General features: G+C 37.8%; 1 protein-coding gene across 2 annotated transcripts in view; it reads right to left on the bottom strand.

The window, feature by feature from the left end:
• Window positions 1–15,549, bottom strand: part of su(f) (cleavage stimulation factor subunit su(f)) — a 175,910-nt gene that overhangs the window by 33,465 nt on the left and 126,896 nt on the right. For both annotated transcript variants that reach the window (XM_081728104.1, XM_081728105.1), the window contains one exon: window positions 9,498–9,731. In XM_081728104.1, the coding sequence (XP_081584230.1) occupies window positions 9,498–9,731 (234 nt within the window). The remainder of the gene's footprint in view (window positions 1–9,497; window positions 9,732–15,549) is intronic.

The following is a 15,549-nucleotide window of genomic DNA, read 5'->3' on the forward strand; positions in this document are numbered from 1 at the left end:
TTAAATAGCCTCTAAAATTGCCCTCAAATACTACATTCTTCATGTTAGCTTTAATTCGTAAAGCATGTGCTCCATCCATCTTGATGGTGAATTTCAGAGCGAAATATGGCATTTAGGTCATGGAATTCTTATCTAACTATAGAATATACTATAAGAAAGCTATTTAAATAGAAAAATCATGAAAATGAAAAAAGCCAAAATTTCCAAAATTCTCGTTATTTTCCCAAAAAAGCCGGCTTTTTATGTGAAAAAAAAACATCGATTCAAAAAAGCCGGCTTTTTTGCATCTCTAATTATGAGTGACACTTATAAGTAGCAGGTTGGATTGATTTAAATCAGTCTGATTTAAATCACGATTTAAATCTAGATTTAAATCACGACTTTTTAAATAAAAATCGTTGATTTAAATCGAATTCCGAAATAATTTAAAGTGAAAATAAGTAAAATCCCGTTTCTGTTCTGTTATTTCGATTATGGAAGTTAATAATCGTAATACAATGAGACTCAAATGTACAGTATAGTATGAAAACAAGAGTCATGCAGAGGATGATTAGGGAAAATTCCGTTTTAAACAGGTAACGGAGCAATCCTGCTTTCTTCTTTTCGTAACATTGGGTTTGGGTTTAAAAATCGTTAACTATTCCAGCGGGGAAATCACCATCGACATTTAAGACGAAAATTCTTTTTTGTGCTTGTCTGTTTGTTTGTTCCCAGATAATAGGGCGTATTTATAGGGGTCCTATCCCCTCTTCAATTTCTTTCTTTTTTTGGGGGGTTAATTTTATAACCTTAGGCGAAATTTATCTATTTCATGTCGCAAGCTAGTTCTGAGTTTTTAAAAATGGGCCCCTACCAAATATCAGTAACTTTTGTGAAAAAAAAGTGTCATTTTGATAAACGTTGCTGTACTTTTTCCTTAATGCTTAACCTTTTAAATTATACCACCTATTTGTAGGTGATAGGGTAGAATCTTCATTATTCGATTAAAAAAGTACCAATAAGGCTTTTAACTTCGTTTTCTTCAAGACTGGAGGCATTTTAGAACACGTTACATATGCTTTCACGCCTTTCTGCGTTGAGGCATAGTATGTGATGACGTCATGAATTTAAAAAGATATTTTTTGTTATGCGTATTATTATTATTATTTGGCGGGTTACATTTTGCATTCAGAAGACTGAAATTTTGCACACTCGTTCAGTGCACCCCTTAATAATTCTCAGATGTTTTCAGATCTCTGCGTGGAAACAGCGGGGTCCAGAGGGGCAAAAATGTTTAAAAAAGGATATTTTTAACAAAAATGATATTTTTTCGTGATTTTCCCACCTCAGATGGAGACACATGAATGGTACCGTTTGAAAGGCTGTTCTATTCTGAAGAAAATCATGTACACTCATTTCCAAAATGATTGTCGCATATCTATAACTGTCTTCTTGTAAGAATATAATTTGATAATGATTATGCAGGGTACTTTTAATACTGATACGATGTGTATAATCGGGAAATGTATATTTGTGGTAAATTTCATAGGAAAAGAATTATAAATACGAAAATTAGAATGAGTAAAACAAAATGTTGCTAAATGGACAAGAAAGTTTTATTTTCGTTTTATTGTTCTTATTTAATGCTCTTTTGACATAAAATTTGCCACATACATGTCTTTGCCGATTATACACATACTAACATCATAATAAATACCAGACGAATTCGTTATCAAATTCTATTCCTACAACAACATATTTATAGACATGCGACAATAATTTTGGACATGAGTGTACGTACTATGCTCCTAGGATAAATAGGGATGTCTCAGGAAACTATTACCTGAGATCCTGTTTTATACGGGAATCTGGGGTATTTGGGGAATATTATTTTTCGCGGGCTTACTTTTGCACCTACAAAATTGAAATTTTGCACATTTAGTCAGTGCACCCCTCAGTATTTTTCAGATTTGTTTCAGATCTCTGCCTTAAAATAGGGGGAGGGGTCCACAGAGGTAAAAATTTAGAAATTAAAAAAAAAAGATATTTTTAACAGAAAATTCCTTTTTTCGTGATTTACCCGCCCCAGATACATGATGGAGACATTTGAAGGGTACCGTTTCGAAGGGTTGAAAATTTGTTTTATTCTGAAGAGGATAATGTACAAATCATGATCCTAAGATAAATAGGGATGTCTGAGGAAATTTTTATATTACATCCGGGTCATCTGGGGCATTGTGGGAATGTTCTTAGCTCAATAGTTTCCTCATCCTTACTACTCAAGATAAAAGCTTGAAATTTTGTACAAACATTTAGTACACCCCTTAGTATTTCCCAGTTGATTTTGAGATCTGTGTGTTAACACAGGGGAATCCAGAGAGGATCAAAATTTTTTTAAAAAAGAAAAAATGCCGATTACTCTCAAAATTTTCCGCTCCAGGGACATGATAGGGAAATGTGAATGTTACCGCTTCAAAAGCTGTTCTATTCTAAAGAGAGTGATGTATGTACCATGATTCTAGGATAAATAGGGATGATGCTGTAGCTGCTTGACTGAAAGTCTATAATTTACCTTTAAAAAGAGCCATAATTTAAAAGGGTTAAGAAACATTGTTTGGGATTGATATAGGTTAACGATTGGGGATAATTCAAAATTCAACCCCAATACTTTCACTTAAATGGCATAATTAGCATTTAATACTAATTCCTAATGCTTTTTCTTCAGTTCGCGACTTGTATTATACGAGGAGGAATATTTGATTTAAATCAAAAAAATCGATTTAAATTTAAAAAATCAACAAAAATGATTTTTTTTAAAAAAAAATCACGATTTTTTCCACCCTGATAAGTAGAAACCAGCTCTTATACCCCAAATATTATTGGCAGGTAATGTACTGTATTTAATGTAGTAATTTTAAAATCTACTTATTCAGGTCTTATTCCACACACAAAAAATATTATTGACATACTGAAAGAGATACATCAACCAGAACAAGCAGATAAAAGTGTAATCTCTTGATGGAATATAAAATGTTTTGGTCCGTAAACAAAGGTACATTTTTGTCAGCTATATTGTGAAAATATGAAAGTTGGTCGCTGGTTTACGAACAGGAATCAAAGTTAAAGAATTTCGAAAGTTAAGAGAGAGAAAATAATAATAATAATAATAATAATAATAATAATAATAATAATAATAATAATAATAATAATAATAATAATAATAATAATAATAATAATAATAAGAAGAAGAAGAAGAAGAAGAAGAAGAAGAAGAAGAAGAAGTTAGTGCCTGGAACTGATGGAATTCCCTAGGAATCGCGATAATGTGGTGGGAAACGCCAAAATTGTGAGAACTGATCTTGCATAATAATCTCTGCGTCAGTCAACTTTCATAGAATTCAAGCTCCCATCTTGGTTCAGAGCTCTATCAATAACGTAAGATCCATGTTGTATAAGGACACAAAACACAAAAACTCGAATGAGTTAGTGGAGAATGTTGTACAATACGGTGCTTCATTGTAAATGTAAAGGTAATGAAAAAAGTTCTGTTGCTTTTTTGTGGAGGTCTGTGTTTCAATGGCCCTCACACCGCGAGTCAAGATAAGGCGAACATCAGTTATTGGTGTGGGTATATCCAACATATTACCGGGTTGTGGCATTTCAGTTACAACGTGAACTTGCGTAAAGACAGAGTGAACATGGGACCTCCACAGAGCGTGTATGCTGTACAAGTTCAAACTGGGATCAAACGGAGGTGGAAGATTTGCCAGACTTTTGATGAAGGTGTCGTGACTACGAGGACAGTGCAGCGGTGGTTTAACAAGTTTAAGTGCGGTGACGAAACACACGAAGACGAACCACGTACCGGAAGACCAACACATGTACAAAATGAAGATCTTCAGGCAGCAATTGAGGCGAACAGTGGCCAGACATGTAAGGAACTGGGACTGCAATTCAGTGTGAATAGAGAAACCATTCGGCAGCACTTCCATCAACTTGAGAAGAACTACAAGTTGGGTCGATAGGTCCCACATAATTTGACTCCAGGCCAGAAGGCAACGCGAGCAGAGATCTGTGTTTCTTTGCTGTCTTGTCTGAGGAAGGAGCCATTTCTGGACAGGGTGTTGACATGTGATGAGAAGTGGGTCTTGTACGAAGCTCCACGGCGCCGTCATCATTGGTTAGCATCCCATGAACCGGTTTCAAAACATCCGAAACAACCACTGCACCAGAAGAAGGTCCTCCTGTGTGTTTCGTGGACTGCTCGCGGCATCGTGCATCGGGAACTGCTAATAGCTGGTCAGAGCATCAATGCAACTGTGTACTGTCAGCAGTTGACCAATGTCAAGAAAAGTTCAAAACTCTGGAGCCAGCATTTCTGATTCGCAAAGAGGTCCTCCTGTTACAGGACAACGCTAAGCCCCACGTGGTCAGAATGACCTGGGACACCATTCTACGCTTTGGATGGAAACACTATAGCATTCGCCATGCTTCTCGGACATTGCACTGTCCGATAATCACCTGTTCCATTCCTTGGAAAATCACCTTAAAAACGCCAGTTCAAATCTCTAGTAGAGGTGTAAAATGCACTTGATACATTCTTCGCTTCACGGCCCACCAAGTTCTACCGTGATGGAATCCATGGTCTTCCACAACGCTGGCAGAAGGTCGTCGATGTTGATTGGGACTATTTTTGATCTTCCAGGTACGTCTTAGATGACATATCGATGTTCGACGGTGGTGGGTGAAAAACCGACAGAACTTTCTTGGTTATCTTTATACATATCACGGAATATCATTTGGTTAATAATACCGAAATGATTACAATGGGCAGACAAACGCACTGTGTGAAATTCTAGTTGGGAAGCCTTTGTGAGAAACATCTTTGAACAGAGATGTGCGGTAAGAAGGTAGGTAACAACAATCCTCAATGAGCTGTATTGGCACAGGATAGGATCAAATGTCGAGCTTTAGTTTCTGTAGTAATGAACTTTCGAGTTTCTTAAGAGTAAGTTGACTAATTTTATGGTTATACTAAGTACTTAGTACTGCCATAAATTCTGTCCCCCCACATACGAGGGATTGCTGATAAAGATTGAGCCTTGCCAAGAAAAATGAGCTAGAAAGCTGAAATTAACAAGGTATATAGGACAGGATCTGTATACACTATGTTGCAAAATGATCTATGATATTAACATCCTTTTCTTTTTCATTTCAGAAGTGAATATGGCGGCACCTCCAGCAAGCTTCAGTCCAGAGGAGCATGAAACCATAATAAAGTTTCTGTTCCTTCAAGGGAAAGGTGCGACGCAGATCTACGATTTAATGAAACTTTGGAGACCGTGGGCCGTCATATGCAACTGTCAAACGCTGGGTGGCAAAATTCAGAAGTGGCTTTTTTTATGTTGAATATACGATACCCAGAAGCAGGCCTGTTTCTGTGTCTGTTCTCGAAAATGTGCAAGCCATCCAGGACGTGATAGTGGAAGATCATCGAAAAAAAGCCAAAAGGATTGCTACATGTTTGGACATATCACGTGAAAGAGTTGGTACCATTATTCTTAATGATCTGGATATGAGGAAGGTTACAGCAAAGTGGATCCCCGAACTTCTAACGAAGGAACAAAAACAGAAAAGAGTGAGAACATCGCGGACAGTTTGGAACATTGCAATAAGTAAGGTTGTTTCTTTAGAAACTTGTAACTGGTAATGAGACGTGGATCTATTATGATCCCGAGACTAAAGAAGAGTCTAAAGAATGGAGGCACGGTTCTTCTCTCCGATCAAAGAAGTGCCGTGTGCACAGAAACAAATGATAACAATCTTTTAGGATAAGGACGGAGTTCTGCTGGTGGACTATCTTCCAGTAGGTACAACCATTAATGCAGCATATTACTGTGGTCTCTTGAGGAAGTTGCGTCGGGGTTCTCCCGTTTCCTCCCACATTCTTTATTCCACCATTTCATTCATTTCTCACCATCACCGTCTCCTTTAGCATAGTCGACATAATCGTGGGATGTAAAACTTAAAGATTTCATTTTTTTTTTCTATTCTCGGTGGGAAACCATTGAAGGTATTACAGTGGTTCGGATTCCCTCTTAAGCCGTATGTCAACATTCCTTAAAGCCACAGTGCTGAAAAGGGACGCTAAACTTCAATAAATACACAACAAACAAAAATATGTATTTTTATTATTTAGTATTCTTATTGTTTCCCTCTAATATTAACTATGTATTAATAAGATAATAATATATGATGGAAATAATATTTACAATTCAAAAATATTGAAGATATTAATTATCTATTTTAGCTAGCCATTCGGGCATTATGTTTAAATGATAAAATTCAACGTGCTAATTACCTACAACACGCAATGATCTATTCCTATTCTTTTCTCCCTCCGTCTGTAACAAGAGACACAGATAAGATCCCCACTGGCGTCTTCAATTGTAGGTTTACACACATCTTACATTCATACTGGTAATGAAAGTAACTAGCAAAGTGAATAGGGAGGTTTTTTTTTTTTTTTTTTTTAGCAGTATGAATTTCTTTGTCCGCAAAGTTACCGAGAACGAAAATGCTTCGAACGGATTAGAGTTTAGCGTCCCTTTCAACAGCAAGGCTAGGGACGTGGACTACAGCTTAACGTAGAATCCGAATCACATAAGCTCCCGCCAGGGATTGAACATGAGTCTTCTTTGCCGAAAACACGTATGCTAAGCCACATATAGCATATAGCCATATAAATTTCTTATAGATTGCTTAAATACATGTGAAGTTATTTAGATTTATCTTAAAATTTTAGCATTGTGTAGGTTTACTTTTCTCAAATCTTTAGTGTGACATAACTTCATTATTTATGCCCATTAGCAGATGATACACACCTTCAGAGGGGCTATCTAAATATGTTATCAGATTGTGTAAAACAGTTTACAGTTGGAAGCATTCCTGGTTTATGGAACAAAACTATCATTTAAAATATATGCGTAAACTAAAACTTCATATTATATATATATATATTTTTGGTCTAGGAATTAATTCGTGCGGTTGGTACGCACACATTGAAGCTGTAGTACAAACACAAAATACATAAATACCTTAAGAAAAATATTGTCCATCGCTAGCCACCACTTTCGCCCATCTGTCAGGCAATGTACGGATTCCGTGGCGAAAGAAGTCCTCATCCTTGGAAGCGATCCAGTCAGAGACCCATGTTTCGATATCTTCTGAAGAAGTAAATCGCTGTCCAATCAAATCGTTGTTCATGCAATCGAACAAGTAGTAGTCCGAAGGAGCAACGTCTGGTGAATACGGCGGGTGGGGTAAAACTTCCCATCCGACATTTTCTAAATAGGTTTTGACCGCTTTTGCGACATGTGGGCGAGCGTTATCATGTTGAACAATAAGTTTATCATGTCTGTTCTCCCATTCTGGTCGTGTTCTGGCCAGAGCTTGCTTCAAACGCATTAATTGTCGTCGATAACGTTCTCCATTCATAGTTTCACCCGGTTGCAGCAGCTCATAGTACACCACACCTTTCATATCCCACCATATGCACAGCATAACCTTTGCACAGTGAATATCTCGTTTTGGTTGTGATGGACCTGGTTCACCTGGTTTCACCCAGGCCTTTTTTCGTTTAGGGTTCTCGTAATAGATCCACTTCTCATCACCCGTAATAATTCGATGCAGAAACCCCTTTCTGCTCTGTCGTTGAAGCAGCAATTCGCAAATGGTTTTTCGTCTTTCAACGTCTCTGTCTTTCAATTCATGTGGAACCCAATGTGACATCTTTTGAATCATTCCCATGGCTTTCAAGCGTTTGGAGACTGTTGTTTGATCAACGCCTAATGCTGCTGCAAGTTGTTCCTGCGTTTGACACGAATCCTGCTCGAGCAATGCTGTCAATTCTTCGTCTTGAAATTTTTTTGGCTGTCCAGCTTGCTCTTGGTCTGCCAAGCCGAAATCACCACTTCTAAACCGTGCAAACCACTTCTGACACGTTCGCTCAGCTAGAGCATGGTCACCATACACTTCCACCAAAATACGATGACTTTCAGTCGCACTTTTCTGCATGTTAAAGTAATGCAGCAGGACACCCCGCAAAAACACTTTATCAGGTACAAATTGCGCCATGTTCACTTAACTACAAACTGGTGTTGTTGACGCTTTAATCCACTGCCCTATACTACGAACGATACGCGATGACAGGGGTTTGCAACACATGTGTGGATACACGGAACTGTGGGACGCTCCGTTCGTTGCGCCATCTCTTGTCCACCCGCACGAATTAATTCCTAGACCAAATATATATATATATATATATATAAAGCTAAAGACATTTTAATGTGTTACGCGGAACAAGTCTAATTATCTACATACATAGCATTTATTAAGGCCGTTAAAACTGAGCGAAGAAGGTTGAAAATAACTATACCTAATTTTTCTATTTCAAATATACTAACACGATATAAAGAAAAAAAGAATAATTTCTGTAAATAATTAACTTTTATCACCGTTAAACTAGCAGAATATTTAAAATAGCCATTAATGACTTGAATTTTGTAAACTGAACTTACATTAGAATATCTGAAGCTTACAAAGTATTTTCCGACCGAGAAATAAGACGTACGCAAAATTCTAAAATACAACAAATATGGGTTTATATCTGTTTCTTGTTCATGATACTTTTTTTTCTTATCTTCTAGTTTGAATTTAGGCAACATGTACAACCCACATGATAAAAATGTATAACTCAGGAACTTGATAACGTGGTGAGGCAACAAACATGATCCTTGTGATATCATGGATTGCATAATTTATATTTGCTGGAAACCGAAGAAATGGCAGTTTGAAAGCCAATCAAGAAAATCAGCCGCGGACTTAACAATGGACTTATAAGTAGCGAATATTATAAAAACACTTTTTCAATTATAGAATCCATTATAGGAAAACACAAAGATTAACCCAAAAAATCGTAAAAAGTCAAAAAAGCTAAAATTTCCAGTTTTTCTCAGAAAACACCGGTTTTGTGCCAAAAATGCCAGTTTTTCTGCATCTCTAGTATTTACATACTTGTAGAACTTCACAATAAAATAATAAAATATACTATATCATAATCATATGTTCAGAATATTGCAATATTTATTTCCTTTTTATATGTAACAAAATTGAAAACTGATTTACAAAGAACCAATGGTGCAATACTATAATTTTTGGTAGGTATACTTAACCCTTTTTAAAAATATTGCGCATATTCACCCTTGTATATGCTCTTTCTTTCGTGAATTTGAGGTAAATATATACACTGGACTATAAAAAAAATCTTAGGTAGTTATACGCCGTACACTGCCGTATAGGCTCCATTACATCCCTGCGAAGAACTATTAAATTGAACACACTAAAATAAAATTGAAACATATGTAAAAATGTTACACGCACAAATAAGAATTTTCCAGAGCCCAATGCAATGTATTCAGATGAATGAACCTTTATACACTATATTAAAATGAAATTACCTGTTTCACTTCTTCCGGGTGACCGGTTGGTGGAACGCTTGGATTGTTTCTATTTAAACCTCTTGTCACTAATTCAAATTCTTTCGCTACTCTTCGTGCATTCATATAGTCACGGCTCCGTTCGATTGCCATTTTCTCTGCTATTATGGGATTGATGTTCTGTTCAAATGTCATGTAGTCTTTCCAAAACTGTTCGATATTAACCATGGGATTTATTACTCCACGTTGGTAGACCTATTAAAAAAGAAAACAACAAGATGTTCAGTAGAAAATAAAGAGTCGTTAAGATAGTAATATGAACCCTACAGATGTATTTTTTCTTGTGAATAGAATATAAACAAAAATACTATTGGGACATCCCATCGTAAAAAATGTTACACCGGCACACTCTTGAAGCTTTTAAATGTATTGTGGCAATTATCCGAAACATGAGAACTTTGAGATGAGTATGGTAATAAAGGATAGTTTGAAGTTTTAAAACTGAAAAGAGTTTCTTATCCTGGCATCACATTTTGCTGATGTATCAAAGTTGGAAAATAGTATAAAACGTTACACGCACACATAATTATAATTCTCCAGAACCAAATACGAAAATTAATATTTCTGCTCTACTGCTTTGTTGTCTAAGATGATGGTAATGTGTTTTAATATGAAGATGCTCCAGAATCAAAGAACTCAAAAGTATTCTCTTGATTATAAATATAAAGGTAACCAAGAAAGTTGTGTCGCTTTTTGTGATCTCTGTTCCACTGATCCTCACACCGTGAATGCGAATGGAGATAAGTCGAAGATCAGTTGTTGGTGTGGGTATATTCAACATACTACATGGTTGTGGCAATTCAGTTACACCGTGAACTTCCGTAAGGATAGAGTGAACATGCGACCTCCACAGAGCGTCATAAGGGCGTGTATGCTGTACGAGTTTAAACAGGGGTCAAACGCCACTATAGCGAGGCGGAAGATGTGCCACGCCTTTGGTGAGGGTGTCGTGACCACGCGGACAGTGCAGCGGTTATTTAATAAATTTAAAGGCGGTGACTAAACACTCGAAGACGCACCACATGCCGGAAGACCTACATATGGACAAAATTACGATCTTCAGGCAGTAATTGAGGCGAACAGTGGCCAGACATGTGAGGAACTGGGACTAAAATTCAGTGTGAGTAAAGAAACCATTCGGCAGAACCTCCATCAACTTGGGAAGCACTACAAGTTAGGTCGATCATTTGACTCGATGGGCCGGAAGGCAATGAGAGCAGACACTTGTTTCTTTGCTGTTTCATCTGAGAAGGAGCCATTTCTGGACAGGGTGTTGACATGTGATGAGAAATAGGTCTTGTACGAAGCTCCACGGCACCATCATCATTGGTTAGCATCCCATGAACCGGTTCCAAAACAGCCGAAACAACCACTGCACCAGAAGAAGGTCTTCCTGTGTGTTTCGTGAACTGCTCGCGACATCGTGCATCGGGAACTGCTACCAGCTGGTCAGTAGTTGAGTCATGTTCAAGAAAAACTCAAAACTCTGGAGCCGGCACTTCTGAATCGGAAATGGGTCCTCCTGTTACAGGACAATGCAAGTCCCACGTGATCAGGATGACCCGGGGCACCATTCTACACCTTGGATGGGGAACACTATTGCATCCGCCATACTCTTCGGACATTGCACCGTCCGATTATCACCTGTTCCATTCCTTGGAAAATCATCTTAGAGGACGCCAGTTCAAATCCCCAGTAGAGGTGTAAAATGCACTTAATACCTTCTTTGCTTCAAGGCCCACCAAGTTCTACCGCGATGGAATCCATGGCCGTCCAGAACGTTGGCGACGGTCGTCGATGCCGTTGGTGACTATTTTTGATCTTCGAGGTACGTCTTAGGTGACATATCGATGTTGGAAGGTGTTGGGTGAAAAGCGACAGAACTTTCTTGGTTACCTTTATACTTGTCTGTTGGAAAATTAAAAAAAAAAAGTCCGTAACAAACATTACATATTGCGTAACAAATGTTATTAAGTCGCTTACGATACTTTTATTCATAAGACTTATGTCTACTATTTTCAGTTGAAGATGCGTATGTTGAAATGATACAATTTTTTTTGAATAGTTTCTCCAGTAACAAAAATATTAATAAATTAACAATAGCAATGTTAATACACTGAAAATTACAGTAACTGTGGAACATTTATTTCTTTAAAGCATATGACACGATTCGATGTCATTAACAACAACTGAAAGCTTAATTAATATTCAACTGGCATATATCCAAAACTGGAGTCGTCTGATCTTTGTTCTGCTGTCTTCAATTCCAGCTCAACTACTATAAGCTTTGTGTTAACAATAAACCTTCTCTGATGTTCATAGATTTTGGCAGTTTACTTATAATTATATCTGACAATATCTCATCCAGTCATCATTCGATGAGCATACGTGCAAGAGGGTATGAGTACGTGTTTTAGTTTTATTAACTTTTGCATGAACTGAACACAGTATTAATGTACGTTCTTCATATGGTTAATGTGCTTAGTAAAATATTCCTTCTGCCAAGAAGAAAATACGTCATCAATTGCTAGTTTAGAATCAGTCGTATCAGCTTTGTCAGAGTTTAAGGACGAATTCGAGAATGTGTAACGAAATTTCATTATATTACACTGAAGTCTGCAATGTTTTAATGGTTCCATATCATCAGTATTTGAACTGAATATGATGAACCAATTTCCCACATCGACTTTGCTGGATCCGTGGGACAGACATTCCATGTTCCATTTCTCTTCGTACTTAACAACCACCAGTTGAATATCTTCAAGAGGAACAACGAGCATTATGAGTGTCACTTCTTGCAACAATAAAACTATTCCGCATTTTGAATACTAGTACAACCACGTCCATTTAGACAGCCCCCCCACCTTTTCAGATTTAAAGGGAAATGGTCTCAATCGTTTGTACATCGTTTGTACAGAAATGTGCAGGCGAAATTTTCGTTTGTACACAATTAGGGGCGCCGCCAGAACGAAAACAAAGTGGGGGGGCTGTCTAAATGGTAGCCCCCCAACCTTTTCAGATTCAATCGGAAATGGTCTCAATCGTTTGTACATCGTTTGTACAGAAATGTGCAGGCGAAATTTTCGTTTGTACACAATTAGAGGCGCCGCCAGAACGAAAACAAAGTGGGGGGGCTGTCTAAATGGTAGCCCCCCACCTTTTCAGATTCAATCGGAAATGGTCTCAATCGTTTTTACGTCGTTTGTACAGAAATGTACAGGCGAATTTTCGTTTGTACACAATTAGGGGCGCCGCCAGAACGAAAACAAAGTGGGGGGATGTCTAAATGGTAGCCCCCCACCTTTTCAGATTCAATCGGAAATGGTCTCAATCGTTTGTACATCGTTTGTACAGAAATGTGCAGGCGAAATTTTCGTTTGTACACAATTAGGGGCGCCGCCAGAACGAAAACAAAGTAGGGGGATTGTCTAAATGGTAGACCTCCCACCATGTCGAATTCAATGACAAACTGTCGCACTTATTTGCACGTCTTTGTACAGAAATGTGCAGGCGTAATTTTCTTTTCCACACAATTAGGGGTGCCGCCAAAACGATAACAAAGTATATGCTGCCTAATTGGTAGCCCCTTCCCACGTCCGATTCAAAAGAAAATTATCTCAATTTTTTGTTCATCATTTGTACAGTAATGCAAAGTCGAAAATTTTGTTTCTACGCTATCAGGGGCGTCGACAGAACGAACACACATGGGAGCTGTCTAAGTGGTAGCCCCACCATGTTCGATTGCACCACAAATTGTCGCGATCGTTTATACATCGTTTGTGCAAAAATGTGCAGGTAAAATTTTCGTTTGTACTAAATAATATTCGGATGTGAGTATTTTTAATGTTTGACCTAGAATGGAAGGAAAGGAATGGGGATTGCAATTATTATAATTATGTATATATCTCAGGATTTGCTCAATGTTAGAGATATGAAAGTTGTTATTTCGACTTCTCATTTGAAATATTAAACCAGTGTATCGTGTTTTAACGTTTTTTGATATTTAGCCTAGAAAGTAAGAAAGGGGATTGGGCTACAGCTGTGTATTACTGTTTTTGCAGTTTAGCGATCAACGTTAACCGGTTGAATAACGATTGCTGAGATTGAAAATGGTACCTATTATTAGAACGCTAGATTGCAAAACACCAGTTCTCGCTATCTCCTATTCCGATAATCGTCAATATACTGTAAATGTATTAAGTGGAGTGGGTGAAACACGTACGGACTTTAAAAATACCGTAGTTGGAAAGAGTAGAAGCTGAGGGACAGTCTGTGAACCGAACTCAGAAACTCTCGATTTGCAAAGCGTGAAACACAAACTGTGTTGGTCCTTATTATTCCCATTTAAACATTAATTTGATTATTTCTATATGCCACTCTATGTCGATAACGGCTGAACTTGAACTTAAAACGGCATTGAATCTGTCACTATTCATCTCAGTCATCCTGGAAACTGCTCCTTCGACACTAATATCGTCTGTTTTCGATTATTCCTCGCTCTGAACCCCCATGACGGTGGGGGGCTAAAATGGTATTTAAATGACATCAGAAGTATCACTATTCTTTTCAGACCCTCTAAACTATGGACCCGACACATTACTTTTACATGTAACCCCCATCACTCTTCGGAGGTCAGAGAGGGTTCGCAGAATATAGCGATCTTTATTAATTAGACGATAGGTTACCTAATCACCAAATTTGATTTAGATCTGAAATTACCAAGAAATAGAGTATCGCATACACACATATCAGCACCCATAGAAGGGTCAGAGGAAGTACCAAATATAGCTATATTCTATTGACTTGCTCACGAAATTTAGTTCAGATCCGATCAGTATTTACGGAGAAATAAAACATCACATTCACACAGAGAGAAAGAGAGAGATAGACAAACCTACAAAACATCTGGTAGGAATCTATAAGCTCCCATATTCATACGGCGGGAGCTAAAAATTATTCTTAATATTTACGTCATTGCTTATCCATATCAATTTCTATCTATTTATTAAATTGTGTTCATATTGTACATCTATGAATGTAGTACATTCATTTAATCGAACATGGAGCAAAAATTCACTAAGACATTCTTTTAAGTTACAATAAATTTGAAGCAACAATTATTCAATTGAATATTATTTCCATATATTTTCCTACAGTTCCGTATATTTTCCTTCACATTATACCTTGTTAACATTTTTACTAAATTTCAAATTCAAGAATAAAAGTTACAGGGGATGGACAAAAATATGGATTCCCTTCATGCACATTACCTTCACTAAGAGCAAGTAGGATCGTGTGCAGAACGCCCTGTAGTCGATGGGGAATGGAGAAATACAGGTCGCGTATGGTTGTCAAAGAGACGTTATACCATTCTTCCGCCAAAGTAGCGGAACGTTGTTATAGAGAGGACGGTGGTGGGTAGCGGGTATCCAAAACTGACCACAAGGACCCGATGATATTGAGGTGTGGCGATTCTGGGGGCCATGGAAGTTGCGACACTTCATATTTGTGCTCATCGAACCAGTTCTGGACGATGTGAGCTGTATGAGCCGGGACTCTGTCATCTTGGAACATGGCATTACCATCTGGAAATAAGATTTGCATCGTGGAATGCAGCTGGTTACTCAAAATGGTTACTTGGTCCTTGGCAGTGACATGTTCATGCAAGGTGATAATGAGTCTGGCAGAATACCAGCATATGGCTGCCCAAATCATCACTGGACCACCAAAACTGCCGAAATCATCACTATTGGTAACAGAAGTCTGTATTGTACGCTTGTGCCGGCGTTTTCCACACGTAAACTCGACCAGCATTTGGAAACAATGTAAAGGAAGACTCACCCGACCAGATGCCAGTCTTCCATCTCTCCATTGTCCAGTTTTTATGGGCGTTGCACCACTGTCTCCGTATAGCAGCATAGTCAATAGTAACGAGTGGTTTGGAAATGCAAAATCTGCCATAAATTCCTTACTTGTGGAGTTCTCTTCTGACTGTTTTAACACTAACAGGCTT

This window comes from Thermobia domestica, chromosome 10, assembly GCF_964235325.1.
Source record: "Thermobia domestica chromosome 10, izTheDome1.hap1.1, whole genome shotgun sequence".
Lineage (NCBI taxonomy): Eukaryota > Metazoa > Arthropoda > Insecta > Zygentoma > Lepismatidae > Thermobia > Thermobia domestica.